General features: G+C 42.0%; 11 protein-coding genes across 11 annotated transcripts; 7 read left to right on the forward strand and 4 right to left on the reverse strand.

Annotated features, from left to right (window-relative positions):
- Positions 1-577: 577 nt before the first annotated feature.
- On the forward strand, positions 578-1,300 carry PEX21 (Pex21p; the record flags this gene model as incomplete). The annotated part of the gene is made up of 1 exon (XM_003682640.1): positions 578-1,300. One exon carries the CDS (start codon positions 578-580, stop codon positions 1,298-1,300), a length of 723 nt encoding a protein of 240 aa, XP_003682688.1.
- Positions 1,301-1,473: 173 nt separating this feature from the next.
- TDA11 (Tda11p) lies at positions 1,474-2,634 on the reverse strand (the record flags this gene model as incomplete). Its single annotated transcript, XM_003682641.1, has 1 exon — positions 1,474-2,634. One exon carries the CDS (start codon positions 2,632-2,634, stop codon positions 1,474-1,476), a length of 1,161 nt encoding a protein of 386 aa, XP_003682689.1.
- Positions 2,635-2,995: 361 nt separating this feature from the next.
- Positions 2,996-6,025, forward strand: TDEL0G01120 (uncharacterized protein; the record flags this gene model as incomplete). The annotated part of the gene is made up of 1 exon (XM_003682642.1): positions 2,996-6,025. One exon carries the CDS (start codon positions 2,996-2,998, stop codon positions 6,023-6,025), a length of 3,030 nt encoding a protein of 1,009 aa, XP_003682690.1.
- Positions 6,026-6,091: 66 nt separating this feature from the next.
- TDEL0G01130 (uncharacterized protein) lies at positions 6,092-6,619 on the reverse strand (the record flags this gene model as incomplete). The annotated part of the gene is made up of 1 exon (XM_003682643.1): positions 6,092-6,619. One exon carries the CDS (start codon positions 6,617-6,619, stop codon positions 6,092-6,094), a length of 528 nt encoding a protein of 175 aa, XP_003682691.1.
- Positions 6,620-7,286: 667 nt separating this feature from the next.
- On the forward strand, positions 7,287-9,512 carry TDEL0G01140 (uncharacterized protein; the record flags this gene model as incomplete). Its single annotated transcript, XM_003682644.1, has 1 exon — positions 7,287-9,512. One exon carries the CDS (start codon positions 7,287-7,289, stop codon positions 9,510-9,512), a length of 2,226 nt encoding a protein of 741 aa, XP_003682692.1.
- A 183-nt stretch (positions 9,513-9,695) lies between these two features.
- SPG1 (Spg1p) lies at positions 9,696-10,043 on the forward strand (the record flags this gene model as incomplete). Its single annotated transcript, XM_003682645.1, has 1 exon — positions 9,696-10,043. The coding sequence occupies one exon, from the start codon at positions 9,696-9,698 to the stop codon at positions 10,041-10,043; it is 348 nt and encodes a 115-aa protein (XP_003682693.1).
- Positions 10,044-10,446: 403 nt separating this feature from the next.
- Positions 10,447-11,148, forward strand: MIC26 (Mic26p; the record flags this gene model as incomplete). Its single annotated transcript, XM_003682646.1, has 1 exon — positions 10,447-11,148. The coding sequence occupies one exon, from the start codon at positions 10,447-10,449 to the stop codon at positions 11,146-11,148; it is 702 nt and encodes a 233-aa protein (XP_003682694.1).
- Positions 11,149-11,409: 261 nt separating this feature from the next.
- On the reverse strand, positions 11,410-14,517 carry RTT107 (Rtt107p; the record flags this gene model as incomplete). The annotated part of the gene is made up of 1 exon (XM_003682647.1): positions 11,410-14,517. One exon carries the CDS (start codon positions 14,515-14,517, stop codon positions 11,410-11,412), a length of 3,108 nt encoding a protein of 1,035 aa, XP_003682695.1.
- A 588-nt stretch (positions 14,518-15,105) lies between these two features.
- On the forward strand, positions 15,106-15,666 carry SPO16 (Spo16p; the record flags this gene model as incomplete). Its single annotated transcript, XM_003682648.1, has 1 exon — positions 15,106-15,666. The coding sequence occupies one exon, from the start codon at positions 15,106-15,108 to the stop codon at positions 15,664-15,666; it is 561 nt and encodes a 186-aa protein (XP_003682696.1).
- Positions 15,667-15,942: 276 nt separating this feature from the next.
- On the forward strand, positions 15,943-19,224 carry PHO81 (Pho81p; the record flags this gene model as incomplete). Its single annotated transcript, XM_003682649.1, has 1 exon — positions 15,943-19,224. One exon carries the CDS (start codon positions 15,943-15,945, stop codon positions 19,222-19,224), a length of 3,282 nt encoding a protein of 1,093 aa, XP_003682697.1.
- A 48-nt stretch (positions 19,225-19,272) lies between these two features.
- NAS6 (Nas6p) lies at positions 19,273-19,956 on the reverse strand (the record flags this gene model as incomplete). Its single annotated transcript, XM_003682650.1, has 1 exon — positions 19,273-19,956. One exon carries the CDS (start codon positions 19,954-19,956, stop codon positions 19,273-19,275), a length of 684 nt encoding a protein of 227 aa, XP_003682698.1.
- Between the last annotated feature and the right edge of the window lie 1,193 nt (positions 19,957-21,149).

Below are 21,149 nucleotides of genomic sequence, written 5' to 3' on the forward strand. Positions count from 1 at the left end.
TATGATAAATTATTATAATTTGCAAGCTCTTCGCTATCATACAAAAGAGCCGGTCATAACCTCGCTCGTTTGACCAATAAATATTTGGAAAACAAGGATAATACTATGTTGATTCAAGCCATCTTAAATCTTAGCCATACTATAAAGAATCAGAAGCTTCCAAAATGCATACGAGGAAGCTATTAGGATCTATAAAACTATCAAAAAACCACACACTACAAAGGACACTATCAGAGTTGTCCTCCTGCTATTTCTATTTACAGTAACAGAACTCTTGTGAATCAATTGGGTATTAATTAGAACATCTGAGTATCATACGAATATATATTGAGTATTCTTTAGAATACAGTAACCTGTAGCAACCAGAGGCCTTCCCGTTAAACGCATACAAATCTCTCATCACCTGACCATATGCGTTTAGCGGGCAATCGGCTGGATTAATGGAGATCGCCCATCGGCTAAAAGATTTTTTCTCCACAGGAAAAAGCCACTCAGCCCTACTTGGCAGTATATAAAGTAGTCACCGGAGTAGTCAAGCACACCTGGAATCTCTAAAATGATCATATCGAGTGACAGGATGTCGTGTCAAAGTAATCCTTTACAACAGTTTGTTGGTAAAAGTGATAGAGTGGGGACAGCAGGTTTTGGAGCTCGTTTCAATAGTCAGGAACAGTTTCCGCCTACGCGTTCCATAGAACACAGTTTCTTAAACGGTCAAAAGAATGATGGGTTTCTGGAGAATAAGTTCTTGGAAGTGCAACAACCCTCGCCAGTGTTTCCCGCAGAGTCTGTTTCGAATGTTTGGTTGAATCAGTTTTCTTCGATGAAATTAGAAGACCCGTTAGAGTTTGACAACGAATACAAGAAGCTTTATGCAGGTTACCAGTCGCAACAGACACGTCGAAATGTGGCACACGTTTCCCCTGCTTTGCATAGATCAATTTATCAGCCAGTGATGAGAAATCCTGTGGCCAATGATGTGCATTTTGAGCAAGAGTTTGAAGCACTCGAGAGAGAGTTGCAAGATGATAAAGATGAACTTCTGGATGAAGAAAGTCCTTTGGATTATGAATTTCAAAAGATTGCTAGTGATATTGTGAATTCGACATCGAATTCACCCTCTCCAGTGAGCTCTAAACTATCGGGCTCTAAATTTATGGGTTTGATGCGTGATATAAGTGGTGGATTGGTCAGTATGCGTTCAAACGAGCTGCGAAAATCGGATGGGAGTGTTGTAGGTAATGAATTCACTCCAGTGATGGATAATATGCATAAGACTAATGATTTTGATGTTCTATAAATGTACCTAATCTAATAATTCGAATATTCAATCAAATAAACCACGATGAGGTTTATTAACTCCCATCTCTGCATCTATCTCTTCTTCCTTTCCATTTTTAGAAATTTTGAAAGCAGGTTGTCCAATTTTTTGAACAAAACATAAAAATTAGTGTAGTAGTATATATGCAATGGTCATAACTCTTTCATCTCCACGCCTTGACTGGCTTGTTTATCTTCGTCTCCACTCATGCCACCACCAATGAACTTGAGCTTATTGGCTTCTCGGTTCGCCTCTCGGTCCGCCTCTGTCTTATTCGTAGTTTTGAATTGTTTAATCCCTGATGTTAATCGCACTGTGCGATCTTTCTTCGGTACAGGTCGACTCTCGTTTTCTACTTCTTCGTCTATTCCCAATAGCCCACTCTTCACATCGTTTACAAAATTCCATATGGATCTTGATACGCCGCCTTCATCGGGGGTTTCCTGCCTTAAGGCATCCTCTGCCGGAGATGCAGGTTGATCCCAATGTAAACTTCGTTCAACTTCATGCTGTATGATTTGGTCAAATTGACCTAGTATCGCTAAAGGTTTGCTCCATAGTGAGTGTCTCTCATCTTGCGGCGGCTCGTTGCTACCGGCGGGATTCGAAGCTGTCTCTACATATACTGTAGGCTCCTCAGGCTCTTTGGGCTTTGTTCTGTGCTTCTCACCGGTTGGTGACATGTTACTCACGTTATTTCTCTGAAAATGAGTACCCACCTGTTCTCTCAACTCTTGTAACTCCCTTAGTCTCTCCTGATGCAATGCATCCTCTGCATTCAATTGCTTCTTCAACTCTTCGATCCTATGTTTCCCATCCAACAACTCGAGCTCTTTAGTCGCAAGATTCTGTAAAAGAGTACTAATATCCGGCTCAGTACCCGCTTGAGTCGATCTCATAGAAGCTCCACTATCAGATCTCTGTCTATGTGCTCTATCAGCGACTAAAGTTGACGGCTCACTCTTGATTCCATGGTTGTCGGGTGTCTTGGGCGCCACTATCGGCTGAATCAGTGACCGACGCTTGTTCAAAGTCGCTGAACGCCTTGGCGCTGCTGCCATATTCACCGAAGGCCTTAGACTGGACTTCAATGGGTGATCCTGATGGCTAAAGTTCAGCGGTGAAAATTGTCGCTGTTGCAGATGTGTCTTATTTCCTTCCAGAATGTTATTCCGGCGGTTTCCAGAACCTCCCGAGACACTTCTACCGGGGGAGCTCAGCCCAGGTGGTGTTAGTGACCCTGGACCACTTCTTGTGCTTGTATCCACCTCCAGATCCCTATCGGTCGCCTCAATAAAATCGTCAATATTCATCCGTTTTCAAAGCTTTAAAACCTCACTGAACCCAAGAATCCTACCAGAGTCTCGAATGCTACTCAGCCAACGATATACAATTTCAAACCCTCTTAGCCTGGTCATCGATGTGATTTATCTACCTTTATTATGTGGTCAACTTTGGAGTCGCTAAATACGTGTAGCAACAACAATATGCAAACAAGGCTCTCTCTCACTATTAGTTACAAGTTGTGGATTGTATCAGGACTGTGAAACAGGCGTTGGGCCAATTGGTGCCGTTGTAACATTATCGTACGTGTACTATAAAGGATTGCGATTTGAAGTTAGCATTGGTGCTTATCGGTTGTAATCTTAGCCCAATTGAACTAGTACCAAAAATATGGCACCTTTCAATTTCAAGAAGAAGAAGGAGAAGAAGGAGGCTCATTCCGAGTCTCCTACTAGTACATCTACGCCTTCTAAAGGTGCAACTTCCACCGCAGCATTCCAGAGTTACTTCCAACAGCAGAGACAGGCACAGGCGGGACAACAAAGACCCCACAGTGAGCCTCGCCAGCAACAGCAGTTTCGTGTTTATCCCACACCACCTTCCAGTCAACAGCGTAATGTTTCGGGAGCTTCGACTTCTTTAGTACAACCTCAGAGGGAGTATACTCCCTGGAATCGAGTAAAACTTCAGGATTCACCTTTTCCACGTTACAGGCATGTTGCATCGTCATATGTGTCTGATGATAATCGCATCTACGTGATAGGAGGCCTGCATGATGAATCAGTGTATGGTGATACGTGGATCATTAACGTCGATGACAGTGGTACGCAATTTTCCTCCAAGACAGTCGATATAAGTGAATTCACACCACCACCTCGAGTCGGCCATGCAGCTACTTTATGTGGTAATGCGTTCGTGATATTCGGTGGTGATACGCATAAGGTGAATAGCGAGGGTCTTATGGATGATGATCTGTACCTGTTCAATATAAACTCTTTCAAATGGACTATTCCACACCCCGTAGGACCACGTCCATTGGGGAGGTACGGTCACAAGATATCTATCATTGCTACGAACCAGATGAAAACCAAACTTTACCTCTTTGGTGGTCAGTTCGATGATACTTTCTTTAACGATCTCGCCGTGTATGATTTGTCTTCATTCAGAAGATCTGACTCTCACTGGGAATTCCTGAAACCAAAGACGTTTGTGCCTCCACCTTTGGCTAACCACACAATGGTTTCATACGACCATAAACTATGGATCTTTGGAGGTGACACAATGCAGGGCCTGATAAACAAGGTCTTTGTGTATGACATCATGTCGAATGACTGGTCTCTGGTGGAAACGACAGGAGCAAGGCCACCTCCTCTTCAAGAACATGCAGCACTTATTTATAAGGATTTGATGTGTGTGGTTGGCGGGAAGGACGAGCAGGATATCTACTTGAACAGCATCTACTTTTTGAATCTAAAATCATGTAGATGGTTCAAATTCCCTGTTTTCAAAGCTGGAATACCTCAAGGTCGTTCAGGGCACTCTATTACATTGCTAAAAAATAATAAGATACTAATAATGGGCGGTGATAAGTTCGATTATGCTTGCCAGGGCGAATACGATCTCAGTACTAGCGAAACGGATATGGGGAGAGGCACTATTCTCTATACTCTTGATTTGTCACGTCTAGGCGACCTGTGTCCCGGCATATTTGATGTCTCAGAGCCCTTCAACCCAACTACACCACCAATCAACGATTCCACCTTCGCAGCAGCAACAAAAAGTTCTCAACCCCAGCCAAACATTCTCACACCATACAATGCCGAAGTTAATCAAACACCCAAGGCTACAAGAACACCTTTGCAACAACAATTGGAAACTCCGCAATCAAAAGTTATTCAACATAGTGAGGAGGATGAAGAACGCCCTTCTTTCAAGAAGAACGAAGAATTAGAAGTTCCACCTCGTAACATCAACCGTGATATCAGGGCCATTAAGAAGCCAGTTTCACCAGTCCCACAACTAGGGAATTCTGAGGAAACACCGGGACCGCGAGTCGCATCTTTAAGCTCTGAACACAGGGAAGATCAAGTAAGCACAGAGGATGAAGTCGGAGTCGCCACTGTAGCAAGTTCTCCGCTTAAAGGAGACATCAAATACGATTCACAGGTCCAACAGCAGGTTATGAGAGCGCCTGAACCAAGCAATTTGAAAGAGGCCGTGACAATCAAGAAAATTGACGAACCACAGAGCCCAATTCCCAACAAAGAAGCAGAACCTGCGAATACCAAATCCGAGCATGCAGTTACAAAATCGATTTCGAGAGAAAATGTTAGTAAAGATGTTTTGGCTCATCTGCGGTCAGAATTGGAACAACTGAAGTTAGCCACAGAGAGCAAGGCTACCGAAGCGAGTGCATATATAAAGCAGCTTGAGGGTGAAGTTCAAAAATTGACCTCTGGTGCATCAAAAGATGAAAATGGCACTAATCTTGTAAGCTTGCAATCCCGTTACGATATACTCGAAGCCGATCATAACAGCATGAAAGACCATGTGAAGGAAATGGAGAAACTATTGAGCTCGAGATTTTTGGAAGTCGAAACATTGAATAAAATTGTGCAGGATCAAAACGATAAGATCGATGAGTACGAAAAAGAGCCTTCGTATAAAACAGAGCTCGATAGTATGAAAGAGCAATATGCTTCGCAAGTTAAGCAAAATGAGGACTTGAAGAAGACGTTACAAGAATCGGATAGCAAATTCAGGCAAGATGTCAAGAATTTCTCGGCGCAACTGAATGAGATGATTTCACAATGGAGGTCAAAAGATGTAGTAAAAGATCCTGAAGGAGAAGGCTCAGAAAAGAGTCTTAACATTATAGGGAATAGTCGTCATCATCAAGCTGTAATCAACAAATTACAAACGAGGCTGGACGAGTTGCTGCAAAGCAGCGACGCTTTACAGAAATCCCGTGAAGAATTGCATACAAATTACCAGGATCTAAAAGTGAAACACAGCACTTTAAGCGAAGAGTTACTGTCAAAGAAGAATGAGCTTGAAAAATATGAAGACGATTACGAAAGTATCTTAAGTTCAGCTACAAACGCCAGTAAAGCTCTTGAAATGTCACAACAAGAAGTACAGAAATACAAACAGGCAAACAAGAAACTCAAAGACGAGTTGGAAGAGTTGACCTACGCACATGAGTCATCAGTCGGAGAGGGATCGAATGTATCAGAAACGAGATTGGCAAGCGGAAGCAGCGGTACATCTGCTCAGGACTCCAACATGAAGTTTGCTCGTTATAATGCAAAGATCAATGACTTGAAAGCGGAGTTGTATATCATCAAACAAGAGCGAGACAATTTGAAAGGTGAAGTGCTTGATCTGAAGAAAAAGCAGTTAGTAATGGATGAAGAGTAACTATCATTTCCGCATAGCATATTTTAACTATCCTATGACACATAAAAATACATATGGCATTGACATTCAACGATTAGGCGGAGGGCTGCTGTTTCTTTCATGGCAATCCTCTGAGCTTAGTATTGCAGGCCTTACTGGAAGTCCTGGTGGGGGCCCTGACGGTAGTCCGGCAGATGAAAGTGCTTGAAACGGAAGCTCTGTTCTGTATCGCGGCAACAAAGTATCTTCAGACGCCAAAATATCCTCATAACCAGAGTGATGATATGTATAGTTTGTAGCCAGGTCACTAGGCAGTAATCCTGAACCATTTTCGTCGTAATCTTGTCTTGCATCGAGCGTATTACCTTCTAGAGACTCTTGAGATAGACGTAACTTCTTTCCCGCCATCAGCCACTCTTCATCTCGTTGTCGCTTCTGTCTAAGATTGTCCATAGTTTGCCGAATACCTATAAAGGCATTTTCGTCAATAGTAAAGACACCTTCATTGTGTACCCCAATAGATACTCTCACGTCTTTGCTGATCCTGTATCGATTGCAGAAATCAGACAGTGTTACAACTGACTTAGACCCTGGCCGAGCACTCTCAAGGGACATTATTATTCCAGAATATCTACACTCTCTTTCTACTGTGTTATCTTTAAAGCACTTCCAGGAAAATGCTTCGGCGGCTAATTTCTATATGAAACAATTAACTTTTGCGAAACACAAGGAAGACAAATTAATATATAGAACCTCTTCGGTACTGCAAAAAACCACTAGAAGCTTCTCATACTGTCGAGAAACCACCAGGAATGTTTGATTAAGAGTTCAAGAAAAAAGCCGCCAATATCTCCAAAGGACCCTGGAAATGTAAATTTAGATGGTAATAGAAGCTAATAGAGTCGTCTAACGTCTATTCCTTCTAACCCAAATCAAGAAGTACATCGTTTATATGGGGACAAAAGTATCAAACAGCGAAAATATTAGCCCAATTCTGAGCGAAATAGACACTTCTTCAACACCTTTGACCCCCCGGACTCAAAATCTCAAAATGGATCTGCAAGGATTGAGGGAAATCGAACTTTAAGAAGATCATTAGCCGGGACGTGTGAAATGACGGATGCAGGGAGCTCACAATGGGAAGTTCAGATTGGACCCGTGTATATAGTCCGATTGCAACATTCAGTGTTGGCTTAGCGACTTTCAATTGGGCTCGAAGAGTGGTCTGGCTGAATTGAGTAGCCTCAACTTGAATAATCGAGGAACAAGCGATCGAATTACGATGGATACAAGCGGTTATGTTAAGCACGTTTCGTTTGATGATCTCGCACCGACCCTGATTGATGACCAGGTGGATATTTTAAAGCATAGTAAGAAACCAGTCGGGTTTAACAACCAGTTTTTGCACATCCCACCACAGTTCAATCCGTTGTACCATGTGGAGGACGAAGAACCCGCTCCCAAGAATGATATGTTCACAAAAGATCACGGTAGTACCAGTCACAAATCACAGGATGATGTGAGAATGAAGATGATGCTTCAGTTTATGTCTGCCCCGGATGCGTTAAAATCCTCAATGCGTAGCCAGGATTTTGTGGATCGCAGTAGAAGTTCTTCACCGAGGGGAATGGCTAGAAATAGTCATAAGTTGCCTCCTCCACCTAAAGTACCGTCAATAAGGAAAATGGACAGGCGTCCAGACGAGTCTTGGGATATAACAGACTATGATGTAGCTAACATGGGATGGCAGGCGGAGAAGAACTTGACCAGGGAAACTGAAAAGAATACGCAGTCGAATTCTGGTTCAAGCCATGGTTATACTCAGGCTGCGTTCGCCAATCTGAATGAACTGGAAGATAGACTCGATCCCAGTTCGAACTTAGCGAAGACTCCAACTAAGGAGGAGAAGAATGACAGAAAGAAAAGCTTTGCTGGAATGAGTGATCAAGAATTGGCTGATTTGGAGAATTTTTACGAATCTCAGAGTAGATCTACATCGACTCCAACGATCGAAAAATACGACTTCAAGCAACAGGACCCATTCTTCGTCGATAATTTCAAGAAGAAGGGCACTAGTCAAATAGTTGATCCGCTAGCACCAATTTACCCTTCACGACCCGTGGTCGATCATAGAGCTGTCTCAGTGACAATAGAGAATGCAGAATACGACCAATTTGTCGAAGATTTCAACACAAGGACTGGATCCCGGAAACCGGAAGAATCCTTGGCTGCTATCCGTAATGTTAATTGTTACATTTCCGGTAGGCGGTATACATGGTCATCAGTGGACTGGTATGTGGAGAATTGTGCTCAGGATGGTGACCACTTGGCCATTGTCACTTCAATACCATTTTTTGAACGTGAGGTGGAGGATTCCACTTATGAACTCACTCGAAGGCATTTTGTAGAAAGCCACTCAGATTATGGGAGCTTCGATGATCACGACAAAGAACTTGGCCGAGTCTCCACTTCGTCATCAGATCAAGGAAAACCAAATGCCTCGAATTTGACTGCTAAAGGTCTGCGAATCAAGGCAATTCACGAAGAAGCTAAGGATTCGTGTCTAAGAGTCTTGAAATACTATGCATCAAGACTTAAAGGCAAGAAAATTAAGATTACGGTCGAGATGATCAAGTGTGAATCACCCGATTTTGCAGTAACTAGAGCTGCAGCTTTGTACAAGCCAGACATACAAATTGTAAGTACTGTGAGTACAAACTTGCAGATAAAGTTCAGAAACGGTAAAGTAAAATTGCCATTCTTTGTTATGAGGCACTATGCAATGTCGACGGCTGTGGTTCCCTACGAATTCATCGATCCAAAGAAACTAGGTGAAGAGACGACCAATGGAGGGACAGTGGGGGATGAGCGTAAGGGAATCCCAAAGGGAGACGAAAGACTAGCCACGATAGACAATATTATTTTGAAGACACTGAAAAATCCTTTTCAACCAGATAACAGTCCTAAGAAGGACTTAAGTTCGGGCGGCGACTCAGAAGTTGATTCGTTAAACGAATACTTTCCTATGTCGCCAGAGCAGAAACGCAAATACGATATGTTCGAGAAAACAGGTTATGTGAGATGTCCACCAACTCGTCAAAACTACATGAATACTGTCGATCCAAGTCTTGGCTCTGAAGATCGTTTAACTCCGTTCAGTACGGGAAACAATTCAAGAAGAAGTTCTAGGATTCAATACGATGAAGGGATCTACAAGGTCAAGTCGCTTATCGCGGATTCCTCTGATGATGACGAGGATAAGCCAAAGAGGCAAGGTACGTCAATCCGAAAGACAAAGTCCATGGGACCAATCACAAAATCAAAATCAAAGTCACCAACCCTATCTCCAACAACTTCCATCGGTAGAGCACATCGAACACATCTGCATACAACGGGAACCAAGGCTGCTGAGAGCGCTTCTCCTTTAGGTGAACGCAACAACAAAAAGAATGTCAAGCACAAGGAAAAGAAATCTCTAGGCTCTTTCTTCAGAAAAGTCTTCAAATGATAACGGACAACCGTGAGGTGAGGCTGAAGCAACTTGTCGTACTAGCTAACATGATGATGCCTCGGGTAAGAACCCTTAAAGGATCATGATAGAAGGAGCTCATTATGATAATGTATAAAGGACGTCAGGCTGCTTTACTCTCTCCTTCAGTCTTTTTCATTAAACCATAAACAATTAATCACAATGAAATTAGATTCAAAAATATACACAGAAGCTCAACGGGTCGCAAGGTCCCCCCGATTGTCACTCTTGATGCTAGGAGTGATCTGCGGTGCAATGGTCCCTACGATGTATATGAGAAACCACTTGTTGCCTCGTTTCATGAAAGAAGATCTACAGGATGTTGCTGCAGTCACGGCGGGCAGTGGTCAGGCAAATGTACCCAGGCCTCATATGAAGTTGTGGCCAATGCTCAATGCCCACCAAAGGAGACAAGTTGTGCTGGCCAGCGCACCTTCTAATAAAAGCTCCGATCGTGACCAGGGTTTTGACAGTGACGGCAGTTTGATGATGTTCTCCTCCATAATGTAATTAGGGAGAGAGATGCCATCCCATCACTAAGCATATATTTTCGCATTTTAACGACTAACGACTGAGTAGGAGCCTTGCATTCTTTGCTCCCCTTCTCTATTATCCTGTGTTGGATCCAAATGGTAGCTTTCTACATCAAATAGTTTAAATAAAATGGTTTGATCGCTCAGTATCCGTTCTTGGTGGCTCACCTTCAATGGCAACTCACTTGAATTATCTTGGAGAGACTTGTAGGTATTATCTTAGCTCTATTGACTACCACTACCACTTCACGTGACTTTCACCTTATACCTCTTCAACCAATCATAAAGTATCAAGACTTGAACTTCACCAGTCACACAGAAAGAATAAGTCAATTATACCTCGAATAGCTGTTCTTTGACTATCATATAAAATATATACGATGGCTGTGGGTTTGAATTTTTATCGTGAGGCAGACTTAGTTGAAGAAGCTGTCATACCAGCCCAAGAGGGCACAGTTGTATCGTCCGGTGCCAAAGAAGCTACTCTTGATGCTTCTAAGCAATCTCCTTTGCCACATAAGGCTGTATCTTTCATTGGTAATAATGAATTGATCGATGGTATATCTGTGCGGTCCCCAGATTACCTTTCAGGCTTCTTCCAGAAATTGAGATTACAGTTAACAGGTACTGTCAATAGATTTACTCAAAAGCTAGATGAAAAATCATCGGCTTATTATAAGCATGAACGGAAATTGACATCAACGATAGCAGATTTGCATTCCGATCCCAGGGAAGAACTGCTGCCAGGGTTTACATATATCGCAGTGGCCGCCATGTCCGGTTCCGTTCTAACAAGGAATAAGAACTTCTTGTTTAGGTTTGCTGCTCCTCTACTACTGGGATCTGCATGTTTCTCATACGTGCTACCTACTACATTCCGTAATACTGCTGTTCTGTTACATTCCATCGAGGCAGACAACTTCCCTGATGCAGTTGCAAAGCAAGATGCCATTATCAGAAGGACTGGAGAATTGAGCCGCGCCGCTGCTCATAAGGTAGACGGCATTTCTAGGTCGATTGTTGGTACTGTTGCCAAGTCGCAGCACTTCATCAAGGAATGGACGGGCCTTAATGTCGAGTGATTGCATCTCCACTTCAATATGTAAATACATAGATGATAATATTACCACGAGAGACAAAAGGGAGCAATGTATGCAAAGCTCCTTGTTCAGCGGCAGGAGAACGACTTCGAAGGTAAAGTGGGTTTTCATGCATTCCATTCCTTGCCTGTCCATCGAACGGGCAGGTTTCCAAATCGTTAGTGATTTGGAGCGTTGATCAATCCAAGGAAACTACTGTCATCGTTATTTCTCGTGAAAATTCTTTAGTTAAGGAACATTGCGTTACTTGGATCTACTGGATCCTCGCTTATCAGGCTTCGTGTCTTGGCGGTAAATGACATTTTGTTGGTCTGTATAATCCACATCCAATCCAAATATGCTCGAGATACACCAGTTCCACTCCACTGCCATAGCTGTTTTGCATTTACCCTTAACTATTCTCTTAAAGTGCTTCACTTGTGATGATTTAGTGATTATGATCAAGCAATCTGTACTTTCAGCCTTTCTGCCATGCTCCGGCGATTCGTTAATCGCTAGATCATTAATGTCAAGCTTAGCCATCTGGGTCGCAGAAACAACTTTGACCTCGTCAACTCCGTGTGCCTTCAGGATCGAGGAGATAACTTCCACTCCTCCTGTAACGTCACTAACCAGATTGACTTTGTGTATCCCAGCTCGCTCGAATATTTTCTTTGGTAAGGATGTCTTCTCTGATAGAAGTTCCATGTTCACTTCGGAGATTGTATAGTTTGATAAATCCAGCAGCATGTCCTGCCTCGTTGTCACTTGCCCACTGTGAATAAGACTTAGCAAATCGGTCAGAAAATCTGGTCTCAGCGCATATTTTAACGGATGAAAGCTGAAGCTTTTCAAAAACTTAGAAGTTCTCATCATCTTAGGCGCAATAACTGTGTTGAGTTTCTTCAAATTTAAAGTCGTTATATCCTCATGTATCTTGATCCCCAAGAGTCCCAACAAGACCTTGTCTAGATCTTTGATAGTTTCATGTGATCCTGTACAAACTGCTTCTATGTGGTAAAGTTGCTTCTTGCGGCCAAACGCAACAGATTCATCTGCCTGACTTGAGCTCTCCTCGCGGAAAAGGCTCTCCAAGATCCTCTTAGCTTCCTGTTCTAGTAGTTTACGTCTCTCCAATTGTGCAATTTCTTGCGGTAGTAGAGAGCCTGTCTTTTTCCGTTTGGAGCTTCTTTGATACTCATTCAGCATCTCAATATCATCATGTAACTTCTGGGCAGCTTTCGCTTTGGCAGCTCGCCTATTACCTCCACTAGAAGACAGTGTCTGGCTTGGCGTCAGCGAAAGAAGAGGTGTTTGAGATCTTGACGAGCCAGTCTTATGAGTGACAGGAGTTATGTGATCATGTTCCTGACTAATGTTGACTGGTTGTGGTGTTAGGCTCAGAGGTTCAGCACTGTTCGAGTGTGCTTCTATTATCTCATTGTGTTCTCTCCCCTTTGCTGCATTCATCGATTTAACCTGCATTTGCGGCTTATCCACCTGCGAGTCGACATCTCCATTCGATATCTGCTGTCGTACCTTTTCCGTTGTAAGTTCCTGGTCTCTAGTTTCATTGCTCTCAAGTGTAACTTCTTTGAGAGGCAAAGGCTCTGGAGCCGGAGCCTCAGAAACTTTCGACTCATGTTGATTTATTGGTTCATCTTTTGCCTGTTCCATGGGATTGAGGTCATGTGGAGATCCAACAACTTCTTTTATGCTAGCGTCCTTCCCGGGTTCAGCAATTGAATGGTCGAGTGAGACGTCTGGTAATTCAATGATTGGAGTATCACCTCGGATATCAAGTTCTAAGTCAGGAGTAGGAGCCTGATTTAGAACGTTGATTTCCTCGAAAACTTGCTCAGATGATTCTCTCTGGCGGTCCATCGACAGATCAACAGCGGGCGTATCCTTTTCTCTTTCCAGCCGTCCTGCATCGAGGAACGATGTTATTAATCCTTCAGTGGCTACTTCTGGATTCCCAGCGTCGCCTTCTTGAACAACTGGTGATAAGACCTTCTCTGCAGACATTTGACCCAGTGCCCCGTATAAACCACCTCTCACTGGATACTCCTGAAATAAAGCCTCTTGCGGATCCCTTTTTATACCAGACCTGTACGTTTCCTCTAACCAAAGATGATTTACGACTGTACAGTTATCCCATCTTAGACCAGTTTCGAATTTCTTACCCCATGAGAACTGCGATACCAAGTGACTGTTCTTGCGCGACAGCTCTGCAGTACTGTAACCACCAAGCAACTCTGCTAGACGTTGAATGTAGAACCTTTGTCTGCCGTAGTAGTTTGAATAGGAGAGTATTAGTTCATTTGTCTCAAACAATTTCTTCTTGAAAGGAGAAAAGATAACCTTACTACCAGCAGATTGAAATCTTTCTAATGTACACATGAAAAAGATCCAGATCAAGTTTCCTAACTCTAAGTTGATTTCTGACGCAGTTTCGTATTCTTTTGACATTACTGAACTCCCAATATAGCAGTCCGCCGCTCCTCTTTTGATATCTTCCTCGTCAACATGGCGTATCACTGTACCGCCATTTGCTTGAAGCAATTCTATTAGGGTGGCATACAAATCTTTACCGAGAGAGACATCTAAACCGATAATAAAATTGTGACCTTCAAAAATAGACGACCTCTTCTTGAACTTTAAGTCATCGACAATACCCCATAAATCCTGGGATCTCTCCATAAGTACTTCGAGTGGAGCCTTTGGATCTAGAGCATGTTCTTCAGTGCTAGCAGGTGCGAGTTCTTTAAAACTCTGTACTAGCCACGTAGGAAACACGAATTTGATAGAATCAACCTTACCGAACCCGACAACTGCCGCTACAGCAGGATCACCGGAGTCCTTGGTTATCAGATGGGTTGTTCTATTGGATAAAAAGTCGATGCAGGTGCCACCCATCGCATTTACAATCTCAGTATAGAAAAGGTACTCAGAATGTTTAAAGCAATGTCTGGAAACATATATTTGATAGTCCTTGAATATATGACGTCTGTCAGGTGAGAACACCGCCGTTCTATGATGTCTATTGGTCGACAGACATGTGCTAACCCACTCCGGAGTTACGACTGGTATCATGTAATCAAATGCTGCAATATGATAGAATGGGAAATCACAGCTTTCACTAATGATCAAGTTTATCATCTCTTCAGCACCATATGTCTTCACGAACAGCTGTTTCGGGTCATTTTGCCATGCGAGGTCGTCTTCGACATAGTCTTGGTAGATTTCACATCGATTGCATGCATGAGATCGCAGAAGATGAGCCGTCTTTTTAGCTTCTTCGAGTTTCCTAGCTTCTGTGACAACTATAAGGAAATTCAGGTGCTGAAACAGTTGCGATTCGACAGCCATTTCAGCATGTCTCTTCATTTTTGAATTTACATGGCCCTTGGCGTCGCTTTTGATGAAAAGTGTTTACGCGATAGCCTGTAAAGCATCAGAAGAGAACAAACGGCAGCAGGTCGATGATAGTATTCAAGAGTCAACCAAAACTCTAGATATCATGAAGCTGTTGATAGCCGTTGATAGTGAATATGATGATCAGTATGAATGGTCCAATCTATTCCAAGAAGCAGCGTCTTGAGCACTCTCTAGCCAGCAGGACTTTCTGCTCCAGACAGGGTGCTTTCCAAGGCCTAGTACCGACTTAAATCATAATATTACGTGACGCTCTCACTTCTAACTCCCGAACCCTTTGCTCAATCTGTCAAAGTGTCCATTATTTATGCTAAAAAAGAGTAGCCTTTAACAAACAGAATTTTCCGCTCCGAAAGATGTCTTAGCTTGTTCAATACCTTCCTTTGAGGAACTTCTTAAAGCTCTCTTCTGCTTCTCGTCTTTCTTTAAGCGATGTTCTTCTGGCTTTTTTTAGCCGCCGAACGTTTCTCTCCTTTACATTACACTCTATACAAAAACTGACAGATAAATTAGCCATTTAGAATGCAAGTGGTTCGGGAAACCCTTCTAAGAAACCCCAAATTGGTCAAGAATATTCGGTCGATAATTATTCTGGATGTCAGTAGCGATGAGTTCTTGCAACACTTACAAGATGCCGCTGACGTCAATGAACAGTTGATGTCCGCTCTAAAAGAGCTCTTAATGACTTTGAAAGTCAAATACGCTGGATCGAAGGATGCTGTATTGAATTTAAACATATCCCAGTTGAAGTACCCACTATACCACTGGGAAGAGGCCCTTTACCTAGCAACTGAAGAGGTTGACTTCCCACAGGAGATTTACATTACAATGCAAGGCGAGACAAATCGCAATAAATACTCTGAAGACAACCGTATGCTACTTAAATTCATCAAAACGCTAGAGATAGGCAAACGGCAAGCGATGGAATCAATTCTCGAAGAGGATTACGAACTTTTACTAAAAAAAACTATCATGACCATAATACATCAGTACGATATCACAGAGGATCAATTAGAACTACTCCTGGCTGAGACCCATAACTTGGCTCAATTTCTAGGGCACTGTGAAGAGCATTCAACTTAACTCACGGATTTTCCCACGTGACGTCTCCGATCCTGCACCAATTCCCACGTGGAGATGCCTAGAGGGCCAATTTGAAGCTCTTCGATGGGACACCACCTATTGTCGATTCTACAAGATTCTTCTTGGATGATCAACGTTATCCGTCGACGAGAAAGTGTTGTCGAGTTATTTCGTTTAATATAATTCCCCTCTAGGGATATAAAGAACAGTGATAAGTTGATAGGGTTCTTTCAGCTTCAGAGGATCGAGGGCTAAGGGTGTTCTGCGCGATTGACCATGAAGTTTGGTAAATATTTGGAAGCCAGACAGCTTGAACTGCCCGAGTATAACAGTCATTTCATTGACTATAAGGCATTGAAAAAGCTGATTAAACAATTAGCTGTCCCGTTAGCACAGACCTCCTCTAATGATCATTTGAGTTTGGATGATTTAAATGAAGAGACCGTTTATCAGAGATTGCAAGAGAATAAAGCATCTTTTTTTTTCAAATTGGAGAGAGAACTGGAGAAGGTGAATTCGCATTTCCTCGAAAAGGAATCTGACCTAAAGATTATCTGTGACATATTGCAAACCAAATTCGAATCTTATAGAGAACGTGGACAGCTGGCGTCAAAGAAATCTGTCTCCTATCGGAATATTCATTCAGGGTTAAGAAAATTTCAAAGAGATTTGAGCAATCTAGAACAATACATCGAGCTTAACAGGACCGGGTTTGCCAAAGTGCTTAAAAAATGGGATAAGAGATCGCATTCCCATCAGAAAGAGTTTTATCTCGCGACGGTAGTCTCTGTGCAACCGATTTTTACAAGCAATGAAGCATCGAAGTTGAATGACTTGACAACTGCTCTACTGGTGCAATTGGATGATATTAGTAAAGAAGACGTTATGGGCTACTATGCCTCAGATATGACAAGAAACAATTCAAATGCTGCAAACAAGTTCGCACCATCTTCTTCAACCACGTCCTTATCTCAAACCAACCTCTCAGCTCCAAAATCAGAGGCGGCACTCGACATCGACATAGAGATTGAGAAATGGTACATGGAGATAGTCAATATCTCCAAACTGAAAGATGATCACAGAAAATACTCTTTGCTAAAGGAGTTTTATTTGACAAAAATCAAAAGTGCTATAGATGATGCAATCCCACAGAGCAGAATTGATAAAAGTGTGATTCTGAACGACTATCTGACAAAACTTTTCCTTCTACTGGTTGGAAATAGTGCGGTTGATGATATTTCACTTCATGTCTTTTATACAAGCACAAGAAATAATGTTGATTTATCGTACTGTGATGAAAATGACCTTGTATTTTCTAGGAGAAATGTGTTCCACGAAGCCGCTAATTGTGCTTCCCAATCACGCATCTTCATTTTGCGCGAAGCACTGCTAATGATTACAACAGCTCATCCAAGCCAATATTCTTTCCTAACAAAGGATATATTGAAGAATCTACTGAACGCTCAAGATTTGTACCTGCGAACTCCCCTTCATTACGCCGCTGAGCTAGGAAAATTAGAATTTGTCCAATTGTTAATATCTTCCGGGCTCTTAGACTCAGTTGATGTTCTTGACAATCAATCACATACGCCATTGGTGCTAGCAATAAAGGAGAACCATATTGAAGTAGTTCGCGAACTATTGGTTAACGGAAAAGCTGCTGCTTTCCCCCAAAACCATGAATCTTCGAAACCACAGTTTCTTCCTCTGATCATTGCGTGTTACCATAACAACTACGAGGCTGCTGATTTGATCCTGCAGCAGGGTGATGCAAGTGTTACTGACATCTACGACGCAGAAGGACTTGGTACATTACACATTGTTGCCAAAGAAGGGGGCGATGCACAATTGATAGACTTGCTGATAAAACATGGGGCCGACCCTGACGAAGTAGACAATTTTAATGAGTGGACTCCTATCTTCTACGCTGTACAAGAGGGTCACGCAGATACAGTCAGAGAACTATTAAAATATGGAGCTAGATTAGATATCACAGATGAAAATGGCTTGGGACCTTTATATTATGCCATCTGGGAGACTCACGTTGATGTAATCAATGTAATCAGGGAAAATTTAAGAACCATGGACGACAAAGTTCACCAAAGAATGAAAAATCCTGTCACGATATCAAGGTCAATGAGCCCTACCAACTCACTACAGGATATCCCCGATTTTGCTTTACCGCCCCCAATAATTCCTCTTCGAAAGTATGGTCACAATTTCCTGGAGAAAAAGATATTTGTGAAGCTTGTCATGAAGCCCGGAAATGCATCAATTCAGCTACAAAAGGATGATGAAATGATTCTTTCCTCACCTGGCAGAATTACTTTAACTTCAAATTTGGCAGATATAGTTCCAAGAAACATCATTCTGCCGATTGCTGATGAGGAGGAGCGGGATGTTGTCTTCCAGATTGATTCACTCAAAGAATTTTCCATTGATTTTGAAGTTTTCCCAGCTTTTGGTACAAGAATGATTGCGAAGACCACGGCAATGCCAGCGGCTTTCAACTCAAAAATGGTCAACGGAATCTCATCGATTTCTCTACCGTTATTCGATTCTAGGTTGACCAATGTTGGGACTTTATCCTTCGACTGCCAGGTAATTATGCCCTATGTTGGTAGAGCACTTGAAGTCACGAAGTATGAACCATACTGGAAATCCACCATTGGTGCTGACGTCGATTTGAGTAAGGACGGTCACCAAATTATCACTTCTTCATCGTTATCTGGTAGTTTTGTGAGTGTCATTGTGTATCCACTAAAGGACGGTACCATTGTTGTAGCCCCGTTGCCATACGTTACCATAAACAATGTCAACATATTTCTCAGCGATTTAACCAAAAACCAATTAGAAAATTTAATTGGTCTCAAGATTGAAGAAATCCCACAGATTGATGACGAAGTGAGCTTGAAAAATATATTGGCCTCGAATATTTTAGCTTTCGATGTCCTTTTGGATTCCATTCCACTATCTATTCAATTGGACATCCAGGTTTGCTTCCCAACCATATTAGAGATGGAAGCAATCCCCGTGAACATCAGTCCTTTTGTCGACATTAACCAGTTTATCGATCAAGTGTTAAACTTCACTTTTGAACACGTCAGAAAGTTGCGTCACTCCGGCCAAACATTGCGTCCAATTGTATTTAGCTCATGCAATTGGCAAGCCTGTACCATCCTTAATTGGAAACAGCCTAGTTTTCCAGTGCTTCTCCACATGAATGATTTGAGAGTGGTGAATGATCGATTTATCAGAGATACACCTCACAACTTGAGAGACTTGGCCGTAGATCAGAGCAAGATTACTTTCAACGATGACCGATCAAAGTGCTTACATGAGATTGTTTCCTTCGTTGCTAACAACAATCTGCTTGGAATCATTTTCCCGTACGATTTGCTGATGATTTGCAGACCATTAATATCAGCCATTCGTGGTCATGGATTGTTACTTATTGGCTCTTGCCCTACAAGCAACGATGCAATACTAAACGACAACAGCATCAACGGAATTCTTCAGGGACGTGAACTTAACTTCACTAAAAGTGTTGAAATGTAATGCATAATTCATAATTAAGTAGTGCTCTTTTACATAGTAACGAGAAATTTATGATAGATGATTTTGAAAGTATTTTTTAATCTGATCGTTGAGTGAATAATCAATTGCCTTCAAGCCCTTTGAGTCTTCTAATTGATCATTTGCATCGTATTTGTTCACTAACATCACAGCGATATCGCCATGACCTTCTGCCAACGCATGGAATAGAGGGGTCCAACCATTGATATCCACTGCATTAACTGGACTTTTTTTTTCGCACAGTAGCTCCACCAATACTGGTGATCCTGAGGCAGCTGCCCTATGCAAAGGTAACTGTAGTTTCTTGTCCTTTATTCTTACAGAGGCTCCATGGCGAAGTAAAAACTCGCAAACGTTGATGTGCCTCTTGGAGACAGCTAAGTGAAGAGCTGTAACACCCTGATTTGTCTGCAGATTCAAGTCTGGCTTAACCATTCTATCGTAAAGTTCACCGACTATATCTATATCACCAACAGCACAAGCTATATGGAAAGGTGTCCATCCAGATTCATCTGGGTAATCGTCAAGCTGTGCTTCTTTCATATAGGATAGGATGTAGAGGATAATTTCTTTATGATTGAATGAAACTGCCCAATGTAAGGGGATCCGCCCATCTGCATCTCTTTGGAATAGGTTTTGAGCAGAATCTTCGACTGACTCCTGGACCTTCCTTAGATCATTATTCATGCATGCATCAGTTAATGACTGGCTCATTGCTGAGGTTTTCTTGTATGGCTCTAAAACCTCTTTGGGTTAGACGAAAGTAAGGAAGGGACTTGAAAGAGCATTCGCTTCTGCAAGGTAAACGAACAAAGATTAAGCGAAGAACCAAATAACAGGTTGAGAGGTAGACTAGAATTGCTAGCAGTATATATATGTCCTTTCAAGTGTGCTCTAGCTGACCTACGAGAGGAGGAAACAGTTGGTTACAAAGAAATACGAGCGAATCAAGCAATGGCTAATTGGACTTTGCTCTAGTTAGAATACTAGCTTCAAAGGGTGGAATTTAGTTCCATCGGCGGTTCCATGATCGGTTCACGACTCCATTGGAGAGGACAATCGATTTTCCAGGTGTCAATTTACCTGAGTGGCCTAGGTGTTCAATTAGTTGTATCGTTTTGAATCAGAGAATAAAGGAAGTATTTTCAATCTGTCAGATACCTTAAAGTCATTTTTGCATTAAGGTTATCTCAACAATTCCTAAACCCTAGAAATAGTACTTCTAATGAGCCTTACTGGAGATTGAAAAATTACCTAGTATTAATACTATTCCTCAAGAGGAGCAGACAGCAGAATTCAACAGTTTGGATTGTATTCGAGAGGAATTTAGTGGGAATTAATAATCTGTTTCAAGACATAAAGAGCCTGTCTTTTTATTACCGAAGAGAAGTGCTTCGAATGAGATATCTCAAGGAAGACGATTTAACCGAACGGCCATGACATTATTATCATTAATAAAGGTTAATACAAAAGCTTTCCATGAGCACTGACAATAGCTTGGTAACGATCGTGGACTCTGGAGAAATAAACTAATAAGCTTCGGGTTCTTAAGTTCTGTACCTTCTCAAACAAAAGCTCAGGCCATAATCGAAAGCTGATACTGATGTCTGCCATATATTAAAAGCCATACAAAGAGATTAAGGATAAATCTTTCGACCTCATAGTAAAACCAAACGTCGTACAGATAATGCGTAACTATTAGAGTATATTAGAGACACAAAACATTGCAAATCCAAAAAACAACTAGTGAGAAGCCCTGGAATGAGATAATCGGGAAGAACTATATTTCGTCTTTTCAATTAATATCGCGATCTTGAAAGAAAAGACTGATTAATGAAAAAACCAGCAATCAACTCCCATGTACCACCTGGAGCCAATCGCACACCCTATACCACTCAATGGCTACT

The sequence above is a fragment of the Torulaspora delbrueckii genome, chromosome 7 (assembly GCF_000243375.1).
Source record: "Torulaspora delbrueckii CBS 1146 chromosome 7, complete genome".
NCBI classification, from domain to species: Eukaryota; Fungi; Ascomycota; class Saccharomycetes; order Saccharomycetales; family Saccharomycetaceae; genus Torulaspora; species Torulaspora delbrueckii.